General features: G+C 36.3%; 1 protein-coding gene across 1 annotated transcript; it reads left to right on the plus strand.

Moving 5' to 3' along the window:
* Positions 1-325: 325 nt before the first annotated feature.
* On the plus strand, positions 326-24,670 carry LOC150104931 (general transcription factor II-I repeat domain-containing protein 2-like). Its single transcript, XM_090395090.1, has 2 exons — positions 326-704; positions 24,573-24,670. Exons 1-2 carry the CDS (start codon positions 326-328, stop codon positions 24,668-24,670), a joined length of 477 nt encoding a protein of 158 aa, XP_090251216.1.
* The last annotated feature ends 276 nt before the right edge of the window (positions 24,671-24,946 follow it).

Here is a 24,946-nt window from a genome sequence, read left to right on the forward strand (position 1 = left end):
TGTTCAACGAAAAGTGGACAGATGACTACTTTTTTTGTCGAGGCAAATACTAAGGCAATCTGCTTAATTTGTAGGGAATTTGTGCCAGTTTTCAAAGAGTACAATTGGAAAATGCATTACACGCAAAAACATGCTGCGAAATTTAATGCGTGTCAAGGAATGTGTCGTAAAGACAAAATAGCGGAAATGAATAAAACTCTATCATCCCAACAAAGTTTTTTTTAAAACATAACAACTGAAATGGATTCTATTGTAAAAGCTAGTTATTTGGTTGCAAACCTGATAGCAAAAAAATCAAAACCGTATTAAGCAATGTATGGAAAGCATGGCGGATATAATTTGCCCTGATAAAAAAGGGGATTTTTCTAGAATCAATTTGTCTCACCAGACTATAGCCAGGCGAATCGATGAAATAGGAAAATCTATCGAAAAAGATTTGGAAAGTAGAGCTGCTAATTTTAAATTTTATGCTTTGGCGATAGACGAAAGTACTGATGTCACTAACACAGCTCAATTGGCAATTTTTATTAGAGGTATTGAGGAAGAATATAATATCACTGAAGAAATGGCTTCTTTAGTGCCATTAAAAGACACGACTAAATCAAGAGATTTATGCGAAGCAGCGATAAATACGTTAAAGCGATTTTCTTTGTCCATTGCGAACATATCTGGTATAGCTACTGATGGTGCCCCCTCGATGATAGGTAAAAGAGATGGACTTGTAAAATTAATAGAAGACGATGCAATTGCCTCCCAAAATTTACGTATGATGAAATATCACTGCATAGGACACCAAGAAAATTCATGCGCAAAAGCTTTAAAGATGGATAATGTCATGCAGATTGTCCTCAAGGCTGTAAATTTCATAAGCGCCAAGGGATTGAATCATCGCCAATTCCAGGAATTCCTTAAATTTATGGTTGCTGACTATGAGGACATCATTTACTTTTCGGAAGTAAGATGGTTAAGTCGAGGTAAAAGGTTAAAAAGATTTTATGATTTGCGAAATGAAATCAAGTCGTTTATGGAATCAAAAACACAATTTGCGCCAGAACTTGACGATGAAAACTGGCTCACAGATTTGGCATTTTTAGTAGACTTGACTGCTCATTTAAATGAGTTAAACATGCGTCTTCAAGGTGAAAACCAACTGATCAATACAGTGTTTCAAACTATAGTCAAACAGTTTCATGTATTTCGACACGTTGGCCAAACATAGTCCTGTAAAAAACGAAAAATATGCAGCCTTGCTTTTCGATTTGATACAGGAATTTCAGAACAGGTTTCAAGATTTCCGGAAAAATCATCAATCTTTTGGGATATTTGCAACTCCATTTTCAGTCGACATGAACATCTTACCTGCCAATTTTCAAATGGAATGCATAGAGCTACAATCTGACATTCAACTTAAAGAAAAATTTGATCATGTCGCTTTACTGGACTTCTATCAGATATATCTTCCCAGAGAAAAATATCCCTCGCTTCACAATCATGCCTTATTCATGTCATCGCTATATGCAAGCACCTACATTTGTGAGCAGCTATTTTCAGGGATGAAGCACACGAAGAATAAAACTAGAACCAAAATATCTGATGAGCACCTTGAGAACTCACTGAGAATTGCAACTACTTTCATCGAACCAAATATCGAAGCATTTGTGTCTAAATAAACAATGTCAAACACCTCACTAATTTCATGTTGCTGTCTTGTCTTTTACTTTTATAATAAAAATTCATGAATTAATGAAGTTTAAATTACTTAACTATGTTAACTATATATTCTACGTTATTTTGCTCATCAGCTATCGTTAGTGTATTTTATGTGTGGCAAAACAACTCGTCTTCTTCCAGTGTGGCCCAGGGAAGCTATAAGGTTGGACACCCCTGATCTAAATATATTAGCAGAACATAATAATAAAGAAATCAGTACTGATATATGACCAATTAGATTGGCAGAACTAAAATAAGCAATAAAGGTACCAAAAATATAAAATTAACTATATTAAATGACATAAATATAGTGCTTTGGAGCATGGTGGAGAATATTTACACCAAAGATTCTTAAAGTTAACCAATAACTTTCGAAGGAAACGTATAGTTCTATCAGGTTGATCGCAAGCTAAGATTATATCTGTATTTAAGAAAGAAAGCAGTGGTGACTGTGGAAGTTTTAGTTCATTAAATATAGCTTATGAGATACATAGTAAAATTTTGAATAAAAGACTTAGATATATTACAAAATCTACTCCCAGAACAAAATGGTTTTATACATGGATGATCATGTATAGATAATATCTGTTTTCAAATAAATTATTGAAAACAGACGATACTTTAATATGGAGACGCATTTAGCCATTTATAGGGTCAGGTCACCTGGGATGCTTTTCCGGTATGCTGAGGCGCGAAAAGCTGCTAATGAGGCAGTAAAGACAACAAAGCAGAAGACTTGGGAATCCTTTGGAGAAAGATTAGACTCATCCCATGCAAATGCAAACAAAGTACCCTCCGCCGCGTTCGAGGGAGGAAATCATGCACACAAGGGCAATGGTGCACTTTTAACAACTGAGAAGGATATCCTCCACCGATCGAGGGAATACTTTGAGAGCATTCTTAACCAAAGTGGACCAGCAGTTGTGGATATCCAAGAGGTGTAGATCGGAGCGATGACTAGTCTCACAGCAGAAGAGGTCATCGCTAAAATCGGGCAAGGCTGCCGATGATGAGGAAATTCGGCACGAAATGCTATAAGTCTTAAATCGAGACGGTGTTTTCTGGCTGACTCAAGTGTGTCAGGCTGCTTGGATATCTGGACGAGCACTAAAGCAATGGCAGACAGGCATAATAATACCAGTCTTCAAGAAAGGAGACCAGAGAGATTGCAGCAACTATCGTGGCATCTCTCTGCTCAGCCTGCCTGGGAAAGTATGTGCTAGGTGCTTGGAAATAAGGTGCAAGAGCACATTTGAGTCAAAGTTCCAGGAAGAACAATGTTGCTTTCGTCCTTTTAGAAGCACAACTGACCAAATCTGCACTTTAAGACAAGTCTTTGAAAAATCTTGGGAATATGTCAAGAATGTCTACATACATGTTTTGTAGACTTGGAGAAGGTATATGACCGAGTTCCTCGGAATAAGCTTTGGCAAGTAGTACAGAGGGTATGGAGTGGATGGCCAACTATTAGCTGCCATCAAGTCCTTGTATGAATTCCCAGAGTTTTGTGTCAGGGTAAACAGCACAAAGTCTGAACCTTTCACATTCTCTGTTGACCTCCGGAAGGGTGTGTTTTGTCACCCTCCTTTTCATAATATTTATGGACTGGATTGATAGGCACAGCCGAGATACCGAGTGTGTCAGAATTGGAACATGTATCATTGGACGTCTGCTTTTTGCAGATGACCTAGTTCTGCTTAGCTCTTCCACAGATGACCTCCAGCAGGCCCTGGATAGGTTTGTAGCTATTTGTGCAGACGCCGGAATGAAGAACAGTATGGCTAAAACTGAAACATTTGTGGTCTCAAGACAACCATCTACATGTGAGTGGAGTCCCACTGAGGCAGGTGGAGAAGTTTAAGTACCTTGGGTCCATATTCACGAGTGATAGAAACTGGGACGTAGAGTTAGATACTCGACTTGACTCAGCAAGCGCAATATTTCGGGAACTTGGCCGTTCGGTAGTATTGAAGCGGGAGTTAAGCCAGAAGGCAAAGCTGGTTTTCAATACAGTCTATGTCCCCATCCTTACCTATGGTCATGAGAGTTGGGTAATGACCGAAAGAATGCGGACACGAATCCAAGCAGCTGAAATGAGTTTTCTTCAAGGGGTTGCGGGGCTGACAAGACTCGACAGAGTCAGAAGCTCTGCAATTCGGGAAACCCTCAATACTCAACCGCTACTTCTCCGTGTTGATAGATCACAGTTACGTTGGTCCAGGCACCTGGTCAGAATGCCACAAGAGAGGCTCCCTCAACAGGCCCTCTTTACCAAGCCAGAAGGATGGGAGGCCACGTGGAAGGTCAAGGACTCGCTGGATAGATTATATCCAAAACCTTAGGTGGACATGTTTGGGAATCCCACCAGAACACCTGATCTTGGTGGCGGAGGATCGTGACCGTTGGAAGTTCCTCTTGCAGCTGCTGTCCCCACAACCCAATTAAGAAAGGTGGACTTTGAAGATGTACGTATGTATTTAACCAATTATAAATTATAAGAAAACTTTTGATAAAATAAATAGGGAAAACTGTCGGGTATTAACGAAAAAACAAGGATATCTATTACATTTAATACAAGCTATGTAAAGTATATATAAAGACATAAAAGTAAAGTAACAATTAGGTAATAAATTAACCAAAGAGATTGTAATCGGCAGATAATATTCATCTTCCTCATTGCCTTACGTGTATAGGCGAATGTTAAAGCACAACAACAGCGATTTATTGCACGAAATAAAGAATCGAAGCGTGATGAAATGAAATTCATAAGCGGTATCTAAGCTGATCGCTGCTTACAGCGATCAGCTTACATACTCTGTAGAAGGAGGATCGATTATGTGTTAAGCAGCTTGCTTATGAGTAAGTGCAGCAGAAGCAGCCAAAACTGACGAATTGAAACCTACTCTATGGCCGATTAGGTTCAACAAAATTTAATAATTTACTGCAGTTCTCTCTTTTCTTCTTCTCACCACCATCACTCCAGGATATGGAAAATTAAGAAGTTGAAGAGGTTATTCCAGACATCAAACTAGAGCAATTCCCCGCAAATGAATCCTTAAAATATTCAAGACTTCATCCTCCCTTTGGGATGTACTACTTCTTCGCTCTCGTTATTAAAAGCGTAAGCAGATTAATTGCATATTCTTGTAATAATTAGCTCACGGTGAAAATGCCCTTTTCTTTTGATTATAATTAAAAAGTAATCGTTGACGATGATTTTCCTTAAGAGCTTTCACTAACCTCTTAATAACGGTATGAACTACTTTCTGCGCGCTTCGGCAGTTCACTGGTAAAGGTGCGACATTTTATCCTTCGGTTGGGAAACGCCAATGTTCCATGTCGGTCAATGACGTGAGTAACCTTTATAGGAGCTTTCCAACGAAGATGAACACACGCAGTCTGTAATAGGATGAAGTCGAGTGCTAACACGTGATCCCCTTGACTGAAAAGACAGATACCATCTTTTCTACTACCAGAACAAAACAAAACCAGTTTCAACATTTCCAATAACACAACCTTCTGTAATTTAAGAGTTATATTAAATATATTTTTTAAAAAAAAATATTACTGAAGAATGTAACCAACTGTTGGATGGCTCCGCATAACGCATAACGTCGCTGGTTCCAAAAGTGAAGCCAGAAACTGCAGTTTTGTGGTAATTTGTAGCTTGTTGCACCAGTTCGTTGGGGTTTGTAGACATTCTTTAAGAAGAACTTTGCTGCTAGAGATTGCAGGAAAGAGTAGATATAAAGGATATCTGTGTGCCGATGAAGTTTAACATCCCGAACAAACCATGGAGCATTTAGAATCATATTTAGGCATTTGTTTTATGCTGGTTGCAATTTGAGAATATTAGTATTGGCAGTATGACTCCAAGCTGGAGAAGCATATGTGATTATCGGACGAATCATCAACTGGTAGAGAAGCAATTTGATTCCAGTGTTTAATTTATTGTTCCTATTAATTAGGGGGTTGAGCTGGGCGATGGCGTTCGATGTCTTTGCAGATACGACTTTGATGTGGTGGTCTTCTGTCCAGTAGTACACCAAAGTATTTTGGCTTCTGTTTTCCAGGGAATTTTGGTAATAAACAGGAAGAAATGGCCCCTTTAGGAGATACCGTTCTTCTAGTGAAGAGCATAGCTATGCTTTTCTGAGGGTTTACTTGTAATCTCCATTTGGAGAACCATTGCTCTAGTATTAGTAGGTTTTGTTGGAGTATTTTGGTGACAAGATATGGTTGAAGAGATCTGGTTAGTATCGCTGTATCATATACGTATAGGGCTATGATGGACGACATTGTGTTGTGCGGAATGTCCGCCATATATATATTGAGAACAGAATTGGGACCAGTAAGGATCCTTGTGGAACTCCTGCCAGGTTACGACGCTGGGTGGATATCGTTCCATTTATCTTGACCTGCATCCATCTGTTACAGGGGTATGATTCAATCAACTGTGCTATGTCCAGTGGTATATAATTCAATCAACTGTACTATGTCCAGTGGTATATGATTCAATCAAATGTACTATGTCCAGTGGTATATTTGAACAGCGATAAATAAAGTAATTCTTATAAGAACTGGGCGATGGACTGAGTCCTTGACTCTTTATCCCGTCATCTGAATGAAGAAAATCTGTGTAGATGGGGTGTCATTGAGCTAAAAAGCTCCAGTCATGACTGGGTAACGGCAATAGCTGAGCCTCAGTTAAAGCTTCATTGACTACAGCATTGCCATTTGTTACCCTAGAAATCCTAAAAAGGACTTTTCACCGATAAATAAAGTAGTTCTAAAAAGAACTGGGCGATGGACTGAGTCCTTGACTCTTTATCCAGTCATCTGAATGAAGAAAATCTGTGTGGATAGGGTGTTATGTTATTTTATTGAGCTAAAAAGCTCTAATCATGGCTGGGTAACGGCAATAGCCGAGCCTCAGTTAAAACTTCATTGGTTACAGCATTGCCATTTGTTACCCTGGAAGTCCTATAAAGGACTTTTTCCCTCGCCATAAATAAAGTATTTTGATTTGTTAAATTGAAATATTCTTCATATCCAAAATACTTATTGGTGTATTTGGATATTAGCATGTACTATCAGAATATTTAAGTCCATGAATTAAAATTTTTAGTCTAATTTATAAAGTAAATTTCCTTTTTGTTTATAAGAGATTTATTAATATAACATATTATTGTTTATTGAAGAGCATATAAACATGGTTACACAAAAATCAAATTACTTTCAGTTAATAAAAGAGGACTTAATTGAAGGATGTATTTCGTTTTGTAACAGTCATTTTAATAGGATATTTTAATAATATGAGGTTCAAAAATTTCAGTATTTTAATAGATGGAAATAAATACATCCATATAATATGACGTAACGTTTAATAATAAACAGGTGCTAGTTGCTCAAATAATACAAATAAGTATATTCATATCAGGGGAAAATTTCATTAGTCGTTAATTACAATAAAATAATACAATCGACTAGTTTTGCAGTGCCTATAATGTGATGGTTTCTTCAGGGCTTTTAATAGAAAAAATGAAGAAAGCAGCTATCCAACGCAAATCACTACAATAACGCGTGCCACGTGTTAGCTATTTCTTTGTCCAGTGTGATTCGGATGTGCCACGACATATCATTAGCGATTTCTAGACATCACTTAGGATTAACCCCTGGTTTCTGTTGAGGGAGCCACGTGTTTAAATGACTCATGGATTCCTTAATATGTGGGGAAAAAAAAGAGTTCTCTTATAATAGGATTTGGTGAAGGTGTCCAAGTCAACAGCGTGAGCCTCTCCGAACATCCTCAAGGCTAACAAGGAAGATGTGACAGTTATTATGACTACCTATTACAATACTAAAATTTCTCTCTTATGCTTACAGATTCCACCATCTACTTTCATTTCTTTCTTTTTCAAGATAGAAATTTTTGAACGTGGTTTACAACTTTTCCAGTAGGAAGAAAAATATTTTCGTTGGATTTCAAGTTATATAAATATTAATTTTTTTCCCTTTAGCCAGCTCTCAGGAAAGACAACGACGGCGGAAAGAACGGTAAATCATGTTATTTATGTAGCTCCATAGTTGTATAAGTCAACATATAATAAATTGCATAAGTTACTCCTCTTGGTCATCTGTCTATCAAGATTGTTACCCTGCTCAGGTATCACAACATTCGATTAACTTTCAAGAATCTCCAAAATATTCGTAGCCTTCTCCTCAAGGGCAGTATTGTCTTCTACAATCGTCCAGGTGTGTATAACATACAATGTGTTGTGGTCTAGCCTACACAGGTCAGGCAAGCCAAATTTTTGAACTGAGAAAGAAAAAACATGCCAGGGTGTATATAACAAAGGAGAAGAAATATCTGGCCTATTTCACCAAACTTTTTATGTGTCATTTAATTTTGTGTTTAACTTTTTTCAATTCGATTTTTATTCTAACGATTTATTGATGTCATCTGCTCTTTTTTTCTTTTATCGTCTGAAATTCCGAGAAAAAAACTATAAGGAAGATCTTCAAGAAGAAGATTTTTGTATCTCAATTATATCTGACCTCTACTTAAAATTATCATTAAAACTGGTATAAAATAAAAAAGGTGTTCTTAAATAACTAAATATAATTTAGTTATTTATAATATAATATTATTATAATAATAATATTATTATTATATTATTATTATTATTATATAATATATTATATCATATTATAATAATATATTTATAAATGTATCGTCTGAAATTCCTAGAAAAAAACTATAAGGAAGATCTTCGAGAAGAAGATTTTTGTATCTCAATTATATCTTTATAGTCCTTATAAGGACTGGCTTAAAGGGGCAAAGCAAGAATGCTTTTCATCTTCCCCATTTTCTGTAGAGGACAGTGTAGGGATAAGGTGTTTTGAGCAATTAAAGCTCTGATCATGGCAGGAGGGTAACAGCAATAGCCGAGCCTCAGTTAAAATTTCATTGGCTACAGCATTGCCAACCATTACCCTCCAAGGGTATGGATTGAATGAATCATCAATCACCGCAACTCACGGTCGATTGATCCCTTCCATCTCAATTATGTACATATAATTATATATATATAATTATATATATATATATATATATATATATATATATATATATATATATATATATATATATAGATATATATATATATATATATATATATATATATAGATATATATATATAGAGAGAGAGCGAGAGAGAGAGGTTATATATATATATATATAACCTCTACTCAATTGCTACTCAATCATACTATTATTTATACTATCATTATTATGCTATATCAATAGAATATCAATAGAATAACAGATAAATAAATATATTTATTTTTATTATTATTACGAGTTGTAATACTTCCAAATATATTTTGTATATTTAATATATTTCATATATATATATTTAATATATTTAAAATTATCATTAAAACTGGTATAAAAATAAAAAAGGTGTTTTTAAATAACTAAATATAATATATTTTTATATTTAGTTAAAGGCATTTATTAATTATTAATTTAATTATATTACTACTTCAATTTTTATTTTATAAATAAAACTAATTAACACTTAGTATAAAAATAGAAAGAATTCAGTAAACAATTTCATGTAGACCTCACTAATAGAGTTCTTGAAAGTTGAGGAGAGTCACTGGTATTAAAAATCATACTATAATTATAGTGTAATATTATAACCTGAATGTTGAACAATTGTATTTGCTACTCAATCATACTATTATTTATACTATTATTTATACTATCATTATTATGCTATCAATACAATAACAGATAAAGAAATATATTTATTTTTATTATTATGAGTTGTGAAACTTCAAAATATATTTTGTATATTTATGGATTCAAAAAACAAAAATATAAATATGTGAACATTAAACAATTCATTGCATAATTCCATAATTTTATGAATTAAATAAATAGTAGTAAAATACAGTAATAATAATATTTCATTAAATGTATCTAAATTATAATGCAATTCATTATTTTATTATATGTTGAATCAGAAAATGAAAAAAATCTACGGAGAAAATACTCCTATTGGTAGAACTTTAATTCAGCACTAGTGTAGTTATGACCTTCGCAAAAAAGATACTTCTTTGAGTGTGTAGAGCATTCGCGCGCGCGCGCGAGAGAGAGAGAGAGAGAGAGACTTTTTTAGAGAAGTGAAAAATTGCAAGGATGTCATTAAATAAAGAAAAAATGGGACCAGATCCTATTGGGCGTAGAGAAGTTAACGAGAAACTGATGGGAAAACATTCCTTCATCTGTGTTGAGATATATTCAGCTAGTGTAAAATATTTGAATTCTCTTGTAGTGATAGAAGAGGCCAATGTAAAGACGGAGTGATTTGGCAATAGAAATTGTAAAAGAGAAAAATTATATTGTCGAAATCGCAGTCGTCATCTCAGGATGACGCAAATACATATCATTTCCAAGCAATATCTAGAAGTTTATAGGTGTGAGCCAAGTAAAGATGAAAAGATTAGAATAAACTAAAAGTGAATTTTCTGGATAAAATTCGGTTGTTAAATAGCCTATAAAATCAAACTATATGAGAAATCAAATTTCTAAAACTTTTTTTTCTTTGAAATATTTACTGTTTAAAAGAAACCCATCAAAATGACAAGAAGACAGACAGAGCTATTAATAAAGAATTAGGGAAATTAAATTACTTCTCAGCAAAGAAAATGATCCAAATTATTACCTTTTCCTTTATGGAGAATCTTAAGTCATTTTGTAAAACCAAATAAAATAGAATAGTAATGTTGAAAGAGTAATTAGCTACATACTCTGTAATATGATATAAATAAAAAAAGAAACTCTCAATATGGAAAACCATATTGCGAGAATAATCTTATAATATATATATATATACCGGGTGATTATAAAATAACGTCAAGTGTTCAGTGCCCTCTAGCGAGTGATGTATTGGACAAAACACACCAATATTCGATAGACGTACACAGTGGAACATGGGGATTCGATTTAACGAAAAAAAAAAAAAGTACCAAAAGTCGCCAACAGGGGAAATTTTGGCGCTGTTTATTCTCGTAAAATGCATTAATTTGCATTATCGCGTTTCTTGTGAGCGATCATGCAATAAAAGGAAAACCTGTGAGATTTCTTATCATTCATAGACGAACTGTTTCGATGCCTCTTACCTTACGTGAGCGTGCTTTGTTAGTCAAACTCTATTATCAGCGGAACAACAATGCCAGGGCTTGTCTTCGTGATTTTCAGCGTATGAAAAATTTACGAAAAGGGCCGATTAGCGTACAAACTTACGAAAACTGATTCCGCGATTTGAAACTACTGGAACTCTAGTAGTGTAGGTAGGCAGGGGACGCAAACCAATCAATCACCAACAAGTTGAACAAGTTGCAACTGCTATTGTGGAACAGGAGATGACGAATGTGCAGGGTACCAGTAGTGCACGAGCAATATCCCGGCAAACGGATATCGCATACACAACGGTGTGGAAAATCCTACATCAGATATTGAAGTTTTACCCTATAAAATCAGTTATGTTCAAGAATTGCTCCCTGGTGATGCGACCACACGAATCAACTTATCTTTGAGATTCTTAGCGCGCATGGAAGTGGATGATGCATGGCCGTGGCAGATTTTATGGAGTGACGAAGCGCACTTTTATTTGAACGGGATATTAACACACGCAACTGTCGCATTTGAGCTGCAACTAATCCGTGTATTTCCCACGCTGTCTGCAGATGCCTATCCATTTGCCCAAATTCATGGTGTGGTGCGGATTTACGGCATCTTTTATCATCGGTCCATACTTTTATGAGGAAAATCGCCAAAATGTACCAGCGACGCGTTTCGTCAATGCTAACAGGTATGCCAATATGCTATAGAACTTTGTGGTCCAAAACTGCTGTAAAGAGGATGTCTCGATTCGACCATCTTCATGCAGGATGGTGTACCACCCCACATCGGACTTCAGGTACAGCGTGTTTTGCGACAACATTTCTCTGACAGACGAATCATTAGTCATGTATTTCCCACGCCATGGCAACGAGGATCGCCTGATCTCAATCCTTGTGACTTTTGGCTGTGGGGATTTCTTAAAAGCATTGTGTATCAAGGAGATGTACCCGATATTCCAACTTTGAAAGATCGAATAACATTACACGAGAGACAAATCAATTCCGATATGTTGCGAGCCATTGTGGAAAATGTCGTGCACCGTATGTAGTTCCTGAATAAATGTCCACATCAGAATGGTGGTCATATTGAACCTCATTTGTAATTAACAATAAACGTCATGAAATGTATGTGTGCTGTCTCTCATTTGCCATTTAGTCATTCATTAGTCACATCTACTAAAATTAATTTGGCAGGGACAAAATCTCCCCTATTGGCGACTTTTGGTATACTATTTTTTTTTTTTTTCGTTAAATCGAATCCTCATGTGTACGTCTACCGAATATTGGTGTGTTTCGTCCAATATATTACTCGCCTAGAGGGCTCTGAACACTTGACGTTATTTTATAATCACCCGTTATATATAATAAAAATAAAAAGTACTTATAAAATAATAATGAAATATATCTTTTAATAAAAGATTTTAATTTTTATTCAAAACTTAATTATATTACCTAGATAAATGTTTATTACATAAATACACCTATTCCTAAAATAAAAAATTTAGTCCTTTAATGAAATTGCTGAGATACAGTATATACAGTATACAGTATATATATGAATATCCAAGAACCTCAAGTCCTTTTCAGGATTTCCAGGATAACAAATGGCAATGCTGTAGCCAATGAAGTTTTAATTGAGGCTTGGCTATTGCAGTTACCCAGCCATGATTAGAGCTTTAGCTCAATAACACCCATCCACACAGATTTTCTTCATTCAGATGACGGGATAAAGAGTCAAGGACTCAGTCCATCGCCCAGTTCTTTTAAGAACAGTATATATATATATATATATATTTTTATGAAAAATATTGAATGACTAGAACCGAGATTTAATTAAAAAGGTTTTAATATAAACATACTACTAGTTTCGGCCTGTAACAGCCTTCTTCAGGTGACATTATAAAAGAAAAAACACTAAACATTGAGGGTTAAAAGACTATGAACATCATAGACAGTCTTTATACATAATTAGCATATTATGTATAGCATTACGTTTTAATGCTAATTATGTATAAAGACTGTCTATGATGTTCATAGTCTTTTAACCTTCAATGTTTAGTGTTTTTTCTTTTATAATGTCACCTGAAGAAGGCTGTTACAGGCCGAAACTAGTAGTATGTTTATATTAAAACCTTTTTAATTAAATCTCGGTTCTAGTCATTCAATATTTTTCATAAAACTATGTATGTTAACCGAGTCAATGATCATTCTGTCATATATATATATATATATATATATATATATATATATATATATATATATATATATATATATATATATATATATATATATATATATATATATATATATATATATATATATATATATATATATATATATATATATATATATATATGAGGGAGATGCGGTGATTAATACCCTTGGAGGGTAATGGGTGGCAATGCTGTAGCCAATGAAGTGTTCTAACTGAGGCTCGGTTATTGCTGTTACCCTCCTGCCATGATCAGAGTTTTAATAGCTCAATAGCATCTTATCCCAGCACTGTCCTCTACATCAGAGCTTTAATAGCTCAATAACACATTATCCCTACACTGTCCTCTACAGATATCAGAGCTTTAATAGCCTAATAACATCTTATCCCTACACTGTCCCCTACAGATAACGGGGAAGATGAAAAGCATTCTTGCTTCGCCCATTTAAGCCAGTCCTTATAAGGACAGTATGTGGACGGATCGACCGTGAGATGCGGTGATTAATACCCTTGGAGGGTAATGGATGGCAATGCTGTAGCCAATGAAGTTCTAACTGAGGCTCGGCCATTATTGTTATCCTCTTGCCATGATCAGAGCTCAATAACACCTTATCCCTACACTGTCCTCTACAGATAACGGGGAAGATGAAAAGCATCCTTGCTTCGCCCCTTTAAGCCAGTCCTTATAAGGACAGTATGTTGTCCTTATAAGGACTAGCTTAAAGTGGCAATCATAAACACACATGCTTAGAGTAGGATTCGAACCCGCAGCCTGTTGTTTGAAAGCAGATATGCAAACTACTACTACATGCGCAGTTGCTATCAGCATCCACATACATTTTAAACATCTCGTCCTTCTGTTTCATCCCATTACATTTGTTCTACGGAACAGCCCTCTTCATATTGTTTCACCTTAAGGACTACTATTGCCAGCTATTCAAGAAACATCGGAATTGTTTTCCTGAACCACTTCTCCATACACATAATAACTGATGTGCTTTTTGAAACTTATGTATGATCCTTTTCAGGAACCAGATATAGTTACAGTGATTGAAACAAAACCTAGACAGACATATTTAATGAGAAGCTCTTTATCATTCTCTTTTACAGAAGAATAAACGCCGATAGAAAGAATATGAGAGTTATTCAATTAAATGATATATAAAAGTAATATAGCTACATCTCAGGAAGAAATTAAGAAAGTCATAATCATTATGCTAGTTTACTTTTAGTAGAAATTGAAAAAGGGGGAAATATTTGCAAAAAGACACACCAAAAGTTTCTGAGATTAATAAACCAACAGGATATTACAATACAAGTTTCACTAGAGATACTATACTGTACTGGTGTCCAAAACCTAAAGATGACTATTTCTGAATATTACAACCGCGAATTCAGACGAATCAGTTTGTGGCAATTTGTGTAACTGACGATTTCAAGTAGAAAGCGGGTATACATTCAAATTTTCAAATCGCGCGCAAAGGGGTTACGTGGTAGCACTCAACAGTATGAAAGGCAAAAGGCTGCTCTAAGCGAATTGTGTTTGAAGGAAGCTCTTTTCGTGAAGGAATAAAGTTGTAAATTTGGATGCCTTGTAATGTCTCAAAGGCATCGTCTATATATTTCTCACAGGGAAGAATTATTGGAACGCTTGAAGAAGGCCGCTAAATTACTGATATTGCCAGAGAGTTTGAAATCTCACAATAGCTTTGTATCCAGGCTCAGGGCAGCGTTTCAAACCAATGGTATGTGCTCGAGACGTTTGAGAAGAGGTCGCTCTTGCCCTTCTACGGGGCATAAAGACAGATTTTTGATTATAACAGCAAACCGTAATCGACGCACCCCAGCAGGTCAGCTTGCAAGTCGGTTCCATTCGAGCACAGGTACGGGGATATCTCGAGAAATGTGGCAAGACGTCCGCAAAACGTAGGCCTATACACAAGGCCTGTAGTCTCCGTTTCTGTAACCACAGCTCATTGTAGAGCATATTCGCATGATGGTGTTGTATCCATAAAAATCGGACAAGAAACCAGTGGGGCTGATGTGCTCTTTACAGTCGAAAGTCGTTTTTAGTCTTTCCTCCGATTCTAGACGACACTTCATCTGGCGTGAAAGTGATGCTGCTTACCAAGGGATAAATACGGCGGTGCTGAGGCCGTGGTGTGGGGAGACATTATGCTTAATGGACACACCGAGTTACAAGTGCTAGAAAAAGGGACTATGATTGGTGAACGATATTGCAACGAAGTTCTTCAACGTCACGTTCGATTGTTCTTTGATGCTGTACGCGAAGACTTCATTTTAATGGCTGACAACACCACATCTTACACGAGCAGTGGTGATGCTTGTGAAGACTGGGAATATCAACTAAATCGAATGGCTAACATGCTTCCCGGATCTCATCCCCATAGAAAACAATTGGGAGGATAAGGAGACGCATTGCTGCTCGATAGTCTCCTCCAAAAAAACTAACACGGCCTTATCCTTGCTCTGAAGGAGTAGTGGGCGAGTTTGCCTCAAGAACGTCTGAATTACTTGGTGCTAGGAATAGTACGACATTGTGCGAGCTGCATCGAAGTTTGGGGTGAATATATTCCATTATGAAATGTCTCTTTGCATAGTTTTCTGTAAACACTGGACATTAATTCCTTAACTTCGTCCTTTGGAAATGTGTAACGTTTTCCAAAATCGCATTGCAGTTATAAATTTTATAACTGGAATGCATTTTAGAAATGCATTGCAGTTATAACACGTAGAAATTTATAATGCGTTATAAATTTCTACGAAATTTCTAACGCATTGTTATCTAATATAATTTAATAGCATGAGGGCAATACCAGGTATTGTTCACTTGAGTATAGATAGGATTCTTTAATATATATCGGAACATTGCAGCTTGTGCAGAGGACGTATATTATTAGTTTTATTAGAATAATATTATGTATTAATTTTACAGGCTCACAGAATAAAAGATATTATTACGCCTTCCTGAACTAACCATTGACTTAAGTTTTAGTAAGTAGTTGGAGATTGATTCTTACAACAGGCTTCAAGATTAAAAACAAAATACTAAACACGTCACTAAACAAGTACTTACAGAAAATCATATATAACAACAGGCAAAGCCGTACAGTACCCAACAGAGAAATGTGCAATATTAATTTTCATATGATAAATTGCTAATTAATATCCGAAACTTAAGATGGAGACACCGTAGCTTGTGGATTTTCAAAAAATTGAATTTAATAAGGTATTCGAGTTATGAAAATAATCATCTCTCAGAATAACAAGAGGTAATTCTTTGGTTCTAAGATATGACTTTCACAAAATGATTTGACACCTAAGAAAAGATATTATATAAGATATTCTTATTATCAGATCATTTAGACATACAAATAGAGACTTGGTTTGGTTTTCCGACACAAGGCTTGGAAAGCCAAAAGTCCTTTTTAGGACTTCCAGGGTAACAAATGGCAATGCTATAGCCAATGAAGTTTTAACTGAGGCTCGGCTATTGCCGTTACCCAGCCATGACTAGAGCTTTTTAGCTCAATAACACCCCATCCACACAGATTATCTTCATTCAGATGACGGGATAAAGAGTCAAGGATTCAGTCCATCGCCCAGTTCTTTTAAGAACTTTAAGAACATACAAATAGAATCACTCCAGAAGAACAATTCGGCTTCCGTCAAAATCACAGTACCACCCATCAAATCCATAGACTGGTAGAATACATCACCACAGGATTCAATTGGAATCAACACACTGGAGCTGTCTTCCTAGACATCTCAAAGGCCTTCGATAAGATCTGGCACCAAGGCCTCCTCTACAAACTTATCATCGCTAACCTTCCACTAAACATGATACGCCTGATCAAATCATACCTCTCCAACAGGAGGATGCAAGTCAAAATCAATGAAACAGTCTCAACCCAACGGAAAATCCTCGCTGGAGTTCCTCAAGGATCACTGCTAGCCCCGATCCTGTTCAACATCTATATGGCAGACATCCCTCAAAATCCTCTCACACCCACCATCGCCCTTTATACTGATGACACGGCTATTCTAGCCAGATCTCGTCAACCACTTCTCGTCACCAAAAAACTACAAGACACCATCCTGAATCTAGAAAAATGGTTTAAAGACTGGCGACTACAATTAAACCACCAGAAAAGTACAACGATACTCTTCACAAGAAAACGAGCATCCCCCAAAGGAGACATCACCCTGTTCAACTCCAAAATTCCTTGGAGAACTGAAGCAAAATACCTAGGAATACTTCTCGATAAGCGATTATGCTTCAACAGCCACATCAAGAGCATATGCACCAAAGCTTCAAACGTTATCGCCCAGCTATACCCCTTGATCAACAGACACAGCAAACTAAGCTCAACAAATAAAATACTACTGTACAAGACAGTGATCCGTCCCACAGTCATATACGCCTCCCCAGACTGGAGCCATATCTCCAAGACAAACATCCTCAAGCTACAAAGACTACAGAACAAATGCCTGCGAATGATTCTGGACGCCCCGTGGTTCATCAGGAACGCCCAGATCCACCGGGACATAAATATCCCCTACATCTCTCCACTACTACGCTCCCTAGCAGAAAAATTCTTTATGAAGACATCTATCCATCCAAACCAACTGATACAACAAGCCGGAAACTATGACGGTAATGACTACTGGAAACATAAAAGACCGAAATCCATCCTAACACCCAACGACGAATAACCACTTCTGCCCACTCTGGGCGAGCTAAAATAGCTCACAAATCTCTCCCATCACTGCTCCCGAAATTGACAACAGGGAATATGAAAAGCGTCGAGCTTCACCCTCTGCGCCATATATGTACTGCGTCCTGCGTCCTACATACAAATAGAGATCAAAATGAGGAAAGGAACATCCCAGTTCTTCTTAGGACTTCCAGGGTAGCGGATGGCAATACTGTAGCCAATGAAGGTTTAACTGAGGCTCAGCTAATGCCGTTACTCAGCCATGACTAGAGATATTAGCTCAATAACATCCCATTCACACAGATTTTCTTCATTCAGATGACGGGATAAAGAGTCAAGGACTCAGTCCATCGCCCAGTTCTTTTTAGAACTTTTAGAACATATAAATAGAACCTCTCCAACAGGAGGATGCAAGTAAAAATCAATGAAACAGTCTCAACCCAACGGAAAATCCTCGTTGGAGTTCCTCAAGGATTACTGCTAGCCCCGATCCTCTTCAACATCTATATGGCAGACATCCCTCAAAATCCTCTCACATCCACCATCGCCCTTCATGCAGATGACACGGCTATTCTAGCCAGATCCCGCCAAACACATCTCGTTACCAAAAAACTACAAGACACCATCCTGAATCTAGAAAAATGGTTTAAAGACTGGCGACTACAATTAAATCCCCAGAAAAGCAAAACGATACTCTTCACAAGAAGACGAGCATCCCCCAAAGGAGACATCACCCTGTTCAACTCTAAAATTCCCTGGAAAACTGAAGCAAAATACCTCGGAATACTTCTCGATAAGCGATTTTGCTTCAACAGCCACAGCAAGAGCACAAGCACCAAAGCTTCAAAAGTTATCGCCTCATGATCAACAGATACAACAAACTAAGCTCAAGAAACAAAATTCTACTGTACAAGACAGTGATCCGTCCCACAGTTATATACGCCTCCCCAGACTGGAGCCATACCTCCAAGACAAATATCCTCAAGCTACAAAGACTACAGAACAAGTGCCTGTTAATGATACTGGACGCTCCGTGGTTCATCAGGAACGCCCAGATCCACCGGGACATAAATATCCCCTACATCTCTCCACTATTACGCTCACTAGCAGAAAAATTCTTTATGAAGATATCTACGCATCCAAACCAACTAATACAGCAAGCCGGAAACTATGACGGTAATGACCACTGGAAACATAAAAGACCGAAATCCATCCTAACACTCAATGACGAATAACCACTTCTACCCACTCAGGGCGAGCTAAAATAGCTCACAAATCTCTCCCATCACTGCTACCGAAACAGACAACAGGGAATATGAAAATCGTCAAGCTTCACCCTCTGCGCCATATATGTCCTGCGTCCTGCGTCCTACATACAAATAGGAGAACACAAATTATGGGAGATCGACCGTGAGATGCGGTGATTACCCTTGGAGGGTAATGGATGGCAATGCTGTAGCTAATGAAATTCTAACTGAGGCTCGGCTATTGCTGTTACCCTCCTGCCATGATCAGAGCTTTAATTGCTCAGTAACACCTTATCCCTACACGGTCCTCTACAGATAACGGGGGGATGAAAAGCATTCTTGCTTCGCCCCTTTAAGCTAGTCCTTATAAGGACTATAAGGACATATAAATAAGCAAAATCATAATTATGTTAGTACTATTCTGATTTAACATTAGCACCTTTCGTGATTTTTCCCACTAAAAAAAATTACCCTTTTATAAGATTTTGATTTTTTTTATGAAATATTTTTACAAATCAATACTTTTATTTCATTTACAAGAGCTAAGTTACTAGTATGCAAATTTGCATGAAAATTGGTCGATTATATTTTACTAAAGTTAAAAAATAAAGCATAAAGGAAAACGAGACATGTATTTTTTTTATTCTGTCAGGAGCGCTAAAAATACATCAAATTATATATTTTTGATTCCTTGAAATTCGACAGTTTATGCCCCATCAAAGAATACTTACTTCTAATATTTCGAGTTATATGAGAATCTTATGAAATAGAAAACTTCGGAGAGATTTGCCATTTGGATTGATTTGTAACGTGAGACAACTGACTGACAGAAAAATTGCTCTTAAAATGACTTACCAGATACACTTGCATTGTTCGGGAAGCTAAAACCACACGGACACTGAAACCCATTAAGATAATTTTTAATAGCAAAAGCGCTCTTTGTTGGAAGTAAAATTTAAAAAAAAAAAGTTGAATATGATTCACAGCTATTTATTATGATCATATCGTGTAGCAATTGACGCAACTCACCTAACGAGTCTTAATGTTTGAACATGTTTCCCCTTTCAAAGTACGTACTTGAGTAGGAAATAAAAGAAACATTTCTCCTTATTGGGTGAGTGACACTTCATTTCAGTTATAACTAACACTTTCTTGAAGCTTATAATGCATCTCTACGGAATTTTGTTTTATGGAATGATACTTAAACTCTATCTTTTTCAATGTTGACTACAAATCTTTCTTAGGCAGAATAGGATGGGAAGAGTTTCAGTGAGACAGACAGACGGAAACGTTTCATGAAAGCTTTTGTGCGAAAGACATCAAAATCACGACTTAACGAGAATTTTCCGTAAAAATATATTTAACAAAGAATTATTAGAATAAAAACTAAAAAAAAGTAGAAAATATTTGCGAATGCGATTACATATAGCGTTAGTTTTAAACACGTTACAGAGCTAAATGGCTTGAAATGAATAAATATGTTGTTAATCAGTAGAACATTAATAGAACCCTAGAATAATATTAGAATCATAAGATTAAGATCTCATAATCATAAGCATCCATATTATAGTTCTTATAAGGACTGGCTTAAAGGGATGAAGCAAGAATGCTTTTCATCTTCCTCGTTAGCTGTAGAGGACAATGTAGGGATGAGGTGTTATTGAGCAATTAAAGCTCTGATCATGGCAGGAGAGTAACAGCAATAGCCGAGCCTCAGTTAGAATTTCATTAGCTACAGCATTGCCATCCATTACCCTCCAAGGGTATTGGATTGAATGAATCAATCACCGCATCTCACGGTCGATTGATTCATCTATTGAAACCATTTCCTCATCATAAGCATTTCTTAAAAGAACTGGGTGATGGACTGAGTCCTTGATTCTTTATCCCGTCATCTGAATGAAGAAAATCTGTGTGGATGGAGCGTTATTGAGCTAAAAGGCTCTAGTCATGACTGGGTAACGGCAATAGCCGAGCCTCAGTTAAAACTTCCATGGCTACAGCATTGCCATTTGTTACCCTGGAAGTCCTAAAAAGAACTTTTTTTATCGTCCGCATCATCATAAACATACTACAGCATTGGTTTGTTACCCTGGAAGTCCTAAAAAGGACTCTGAACCATAAACATACCTTATCCTTAAAAGGACTGGCTTAAAGGGGCGAAGCAAGAATGCTTTTCATATTCCCCGTTATCTGTAGATGACAGTGTAGGGATAAGGTGTTATTGAGCAATTAAAGCTCTGATCATGGCAGGGGGTAACAGCAATAGCCGAGCCTCAGTTAGAACTTCATTGGCTACAGCATTGCCATCCATTACTCTCCAAGGGTATTGGATTGAATGAATCAATCACCGCATCTCTCCATCCCCACCATAAACATACTAGTTCTTAAAAGAACTGGACGATGGACTGAGTCCTTGACTCTTTATCCCGTCATCTGAATGAAGTAAATCTGTGTGGATAGAGTGTTATTGAGCTAAAAAGCTCTAGTCATAGCTGGGTAACGGCAATAGCCGAGCCTCAGTTAAAACTTCATTGGCTACAGCATTGCCATTTGTTACCCTGGAAGTCCTAAAAAGGACTCGTTCCTTTTCAACCTGATTCACCTCATAAACATACTAGTCCTTATAAGGACTGGCTTAAAGGGGCGAAGCAAGAATGCTTTTCATCTTTCCCGTTATCTGTAGAGGACAGTGTAGGGATAAGGTGTTATTGAGCTATTAAAGCTCTGATCATGGCAGGAGGGTAACAGCAATAGCCGAGCCTCAGTTAGAACTTCATTGGCTACAACATTGCCATCCACTACCCTCCAAGAGTATTGGATTTTGGATTGAATGAATCAATCACCGCATCTCACGGTCGATGGATCCACCCAATCAATAAACATACTAGTAATTAACTTTACTAGTATACTATATATATATATATGATTTTAATTAAGGTGTATTTATATAATTATATATAAATATATAGTTAAAGATAATGATACTTAGAATATATACATAATTCTTTATTTATTTGTAAGTTATATATGTATATATATATATATATTATAAATATTTGTAATTAAAAGATAAAAATAATAAAGTATATTGGCCATGATTATTGGAGAAAGTATATTGAAAACTTTTACGTTTGATCTGTACAATCGTATTTCTGGATTATTTAATTTTAGCCTCCTAAGATATTAAATATCGTTTAACTTGACAACCTTTTGTGATTAAATTAACATAAAAATTAATTAAAAATAAATAAATAAATACAAAGTCCTATGAAATTTATGAATTCTGTTTAGTATAATTCAATTACGCTAATAATGAAAAGGCAAATTGCTTATCCAGTTATGTGCCAGGTTCTTTAAAAAATTAAGAATCTGCACATGCGCATTGTTTCCTGCCATCGCCCTATAGTTCACTTTGTCCATTTTGTGTACCTGCTATCTTTTTGATATATATATATATACAGTGTTGTCTTTATTTGTAAATAACTTCTGCGCCCTTTCAGCAAGAAAAAAAGAAAGTAAACTAAGAGTGAAAAGAAGAATATGAATAAAGACCGAGTGAGGGAAAATGCCAAGGAAATTCCATTTTTTAGACGTAGAATTAGAAGTTCTGAATCGATTTGATAGAATTGAACGTAGCATTGACATTGAAAGGGCCACGGGACTAAATGAATCTACAGTGAGAGCCATTCGTGATAATGTTGATACAATGGAAACTACTAATGTCGCATTCCATAAAAAAGACTAAGGAATTGTAATTTAATTTATAAAAGAACAAGATTTGCTTCTTTCCCTAGAAAAATAAGGGATTCTAGATAAATGCTTTCAAGATCTAAGAAATGGATATTTTCTTCGACACATCAGCACAGCCAAATTTGCCATAACAAGTTACTTAGATGTATATCCCATTCTGATTCAAAGCAGAGGCTTGTGAAACAGGCCTGAGATTATTAATTTCCACAACATTGTTTATTAAAACAAAGCTCCAAAGATTGCATTTGTATCTTCGTTCCTATTGCCTTTCTCTATTGAAGCTACATTGTCGATCTGTCTGCGTCGATATCCAATTATATATTCATCACATGACTATTAATGAACTAAGGCTAACTTTTCGAGATGTGGTGTTAAAGAGGTAAAGATAATTATTAATGGTAATATCGTTAAGCATCAGTAACAATATTAGAATAATATGCTTTGACTTATACATGCTACTATCTAATATTATTCCATTAGATTACCTGCACTGAAATACCGTACAGCGCTACCATCTGGTGGATATTTCGGGAACTAGTGAATAGGAGGATATATAATGCATCCCTTAGCTTTTCTATATAATATTTTCTTTTATTTCACTCAATGCGATGTGAGTTAAGTATTCTGAATCTTCAATCACAGATCCATATACCGTTGCATAGTCTGTGTGGGTATCCGGAGAGTTCACCGAAAAACAATTAATCGAAAAGTCAATTCGCCGAATAAACAATTCATCGAAAATCATTTCATCGAACAACAGTTGATCGAAAAAGCAATTCATCGAAGGGAAATTCCTCGAAAAAGCAATTCACCGATCAGCAGTTAATCGAAAACACAATTGATCGAAAAACAACAATTCATCGAAAAATCACAATTCGTCGAAAATACAGTTCACCGAAAAATGAATTAAATGCATGTGGAGTGAAAATGTGCGTACATGTTTTTTTTTTTTTAATTGTTTTGAGAGATTTTTTCGGGGCGATATACACGATCGTTAACTAACTAACTGGTTGCATTGAATGATATCCACTGAGACAGATGTAGTAGAGATGCCAAATGAATAAGGTATTTGATCCTCGTGAAAATAACATCCCGCAGAACTTGAGGTCAGTGGAGAGGCAGAAGGAACACTGATGGTGAGTGAGAGACATACACGAGAAATTGAACAAACTCGATATCAATCAGCATCTAGGACGTGTTGATATATCACCAAGTGATATATCACTTCGATGTGTCTTGTGGTATCCCCATTGATGAACGCTATGGGTTTACTAAAGGAAAATCGTGTTTTAGCAATATAGTAATTTATTATAATAGCCAGACAGGTAAATTCTGAAAACGAGATGCATACACTGTGGTATATTTAGATTTTGCTAAATCCTATGATAGATTGAAACCTGGCATTTAAAGTCGAACAGATGGGATTGGATAATACATTAGTGCACTCGACCGGAGACTGATTGCCTGACACATATTTGCAAGTTGGGTATGGGGACGCGATATCCCAGAAGAGTAAGTTACTAGTGGTGTAGCCCAAGGATCAGTTGAACATAACAAGCTGTACGAGGGGGGAGGGGAACTGAAGAGTTCTGATAAACACCTAGAACAAAAATTATATTAAAGCAACTGATATAAACCAAAAGGAGGTACATATATTAAAACCCTTTAACGCCGATGTTTCCTTAATTCCTAATAATTTATTCTTTTTTCATTTAGGATATGTAAGAAGACATGTTAAAGATTTTGAAGAAATTCGAAGACACACACATATGTGGGCCATCACATTTTTCGTGCTGCAAGAAAGTCCTGAATGAGATTCACCGAACTTTCTGTGAGACTTTAGGGAACTGTGCCCCCACTATAACCAACAATTGCTAGATTGGTAGCCAAGTTGAATGCTGGGCATCCTGAGACATAGATGCTCCCAGGTCAGAGAGACCTTCCACATAGATCACACCTGAAAACATCGATGCAGTGCATGCCATGATCCTCGACAAAAAAATAGCAGCCAAAAACACCGCAAAGACTCTGGAGATATTCAAGGAACGAGTTATTGTCTTTCGTGTCCGATAATTTGATGTCCGTATTAT

Source organism: Typopeltis vanoorti, chromosome 7 (assembly GCF_054136105.1).
Source record: "Typopeltis vanoorti isolate ZY-2024b chromosome 7, IOZ_Tvanoo_1.0, whole genome shotgun sequence".
Classification (NCBI taxonomy): domain Eukaryota; kingdom Metazoa; phylum Arthropoda; class Arachnida; order Uropygi; family Thelyphonidae; genus Typopeltis; species Typopeltis vanoorti.

Excerpts from the sequence above, each read along its gene's own strand:
- LOC150104931 (XM_090395090.1), top strand. The coding sequence starts at position 326 with ATGGCGGATATAATTTGCCCTGATAAAAAAGGGGATTTTTCTAGAATC. Across the intron at positions 705-24,572 it reads TGGTGCCCCCTCGATGATAG|GATATGTAAGAAGACATGTT; the intron begins GTAAAAGAGATG and ends TTTTTCATTTAG.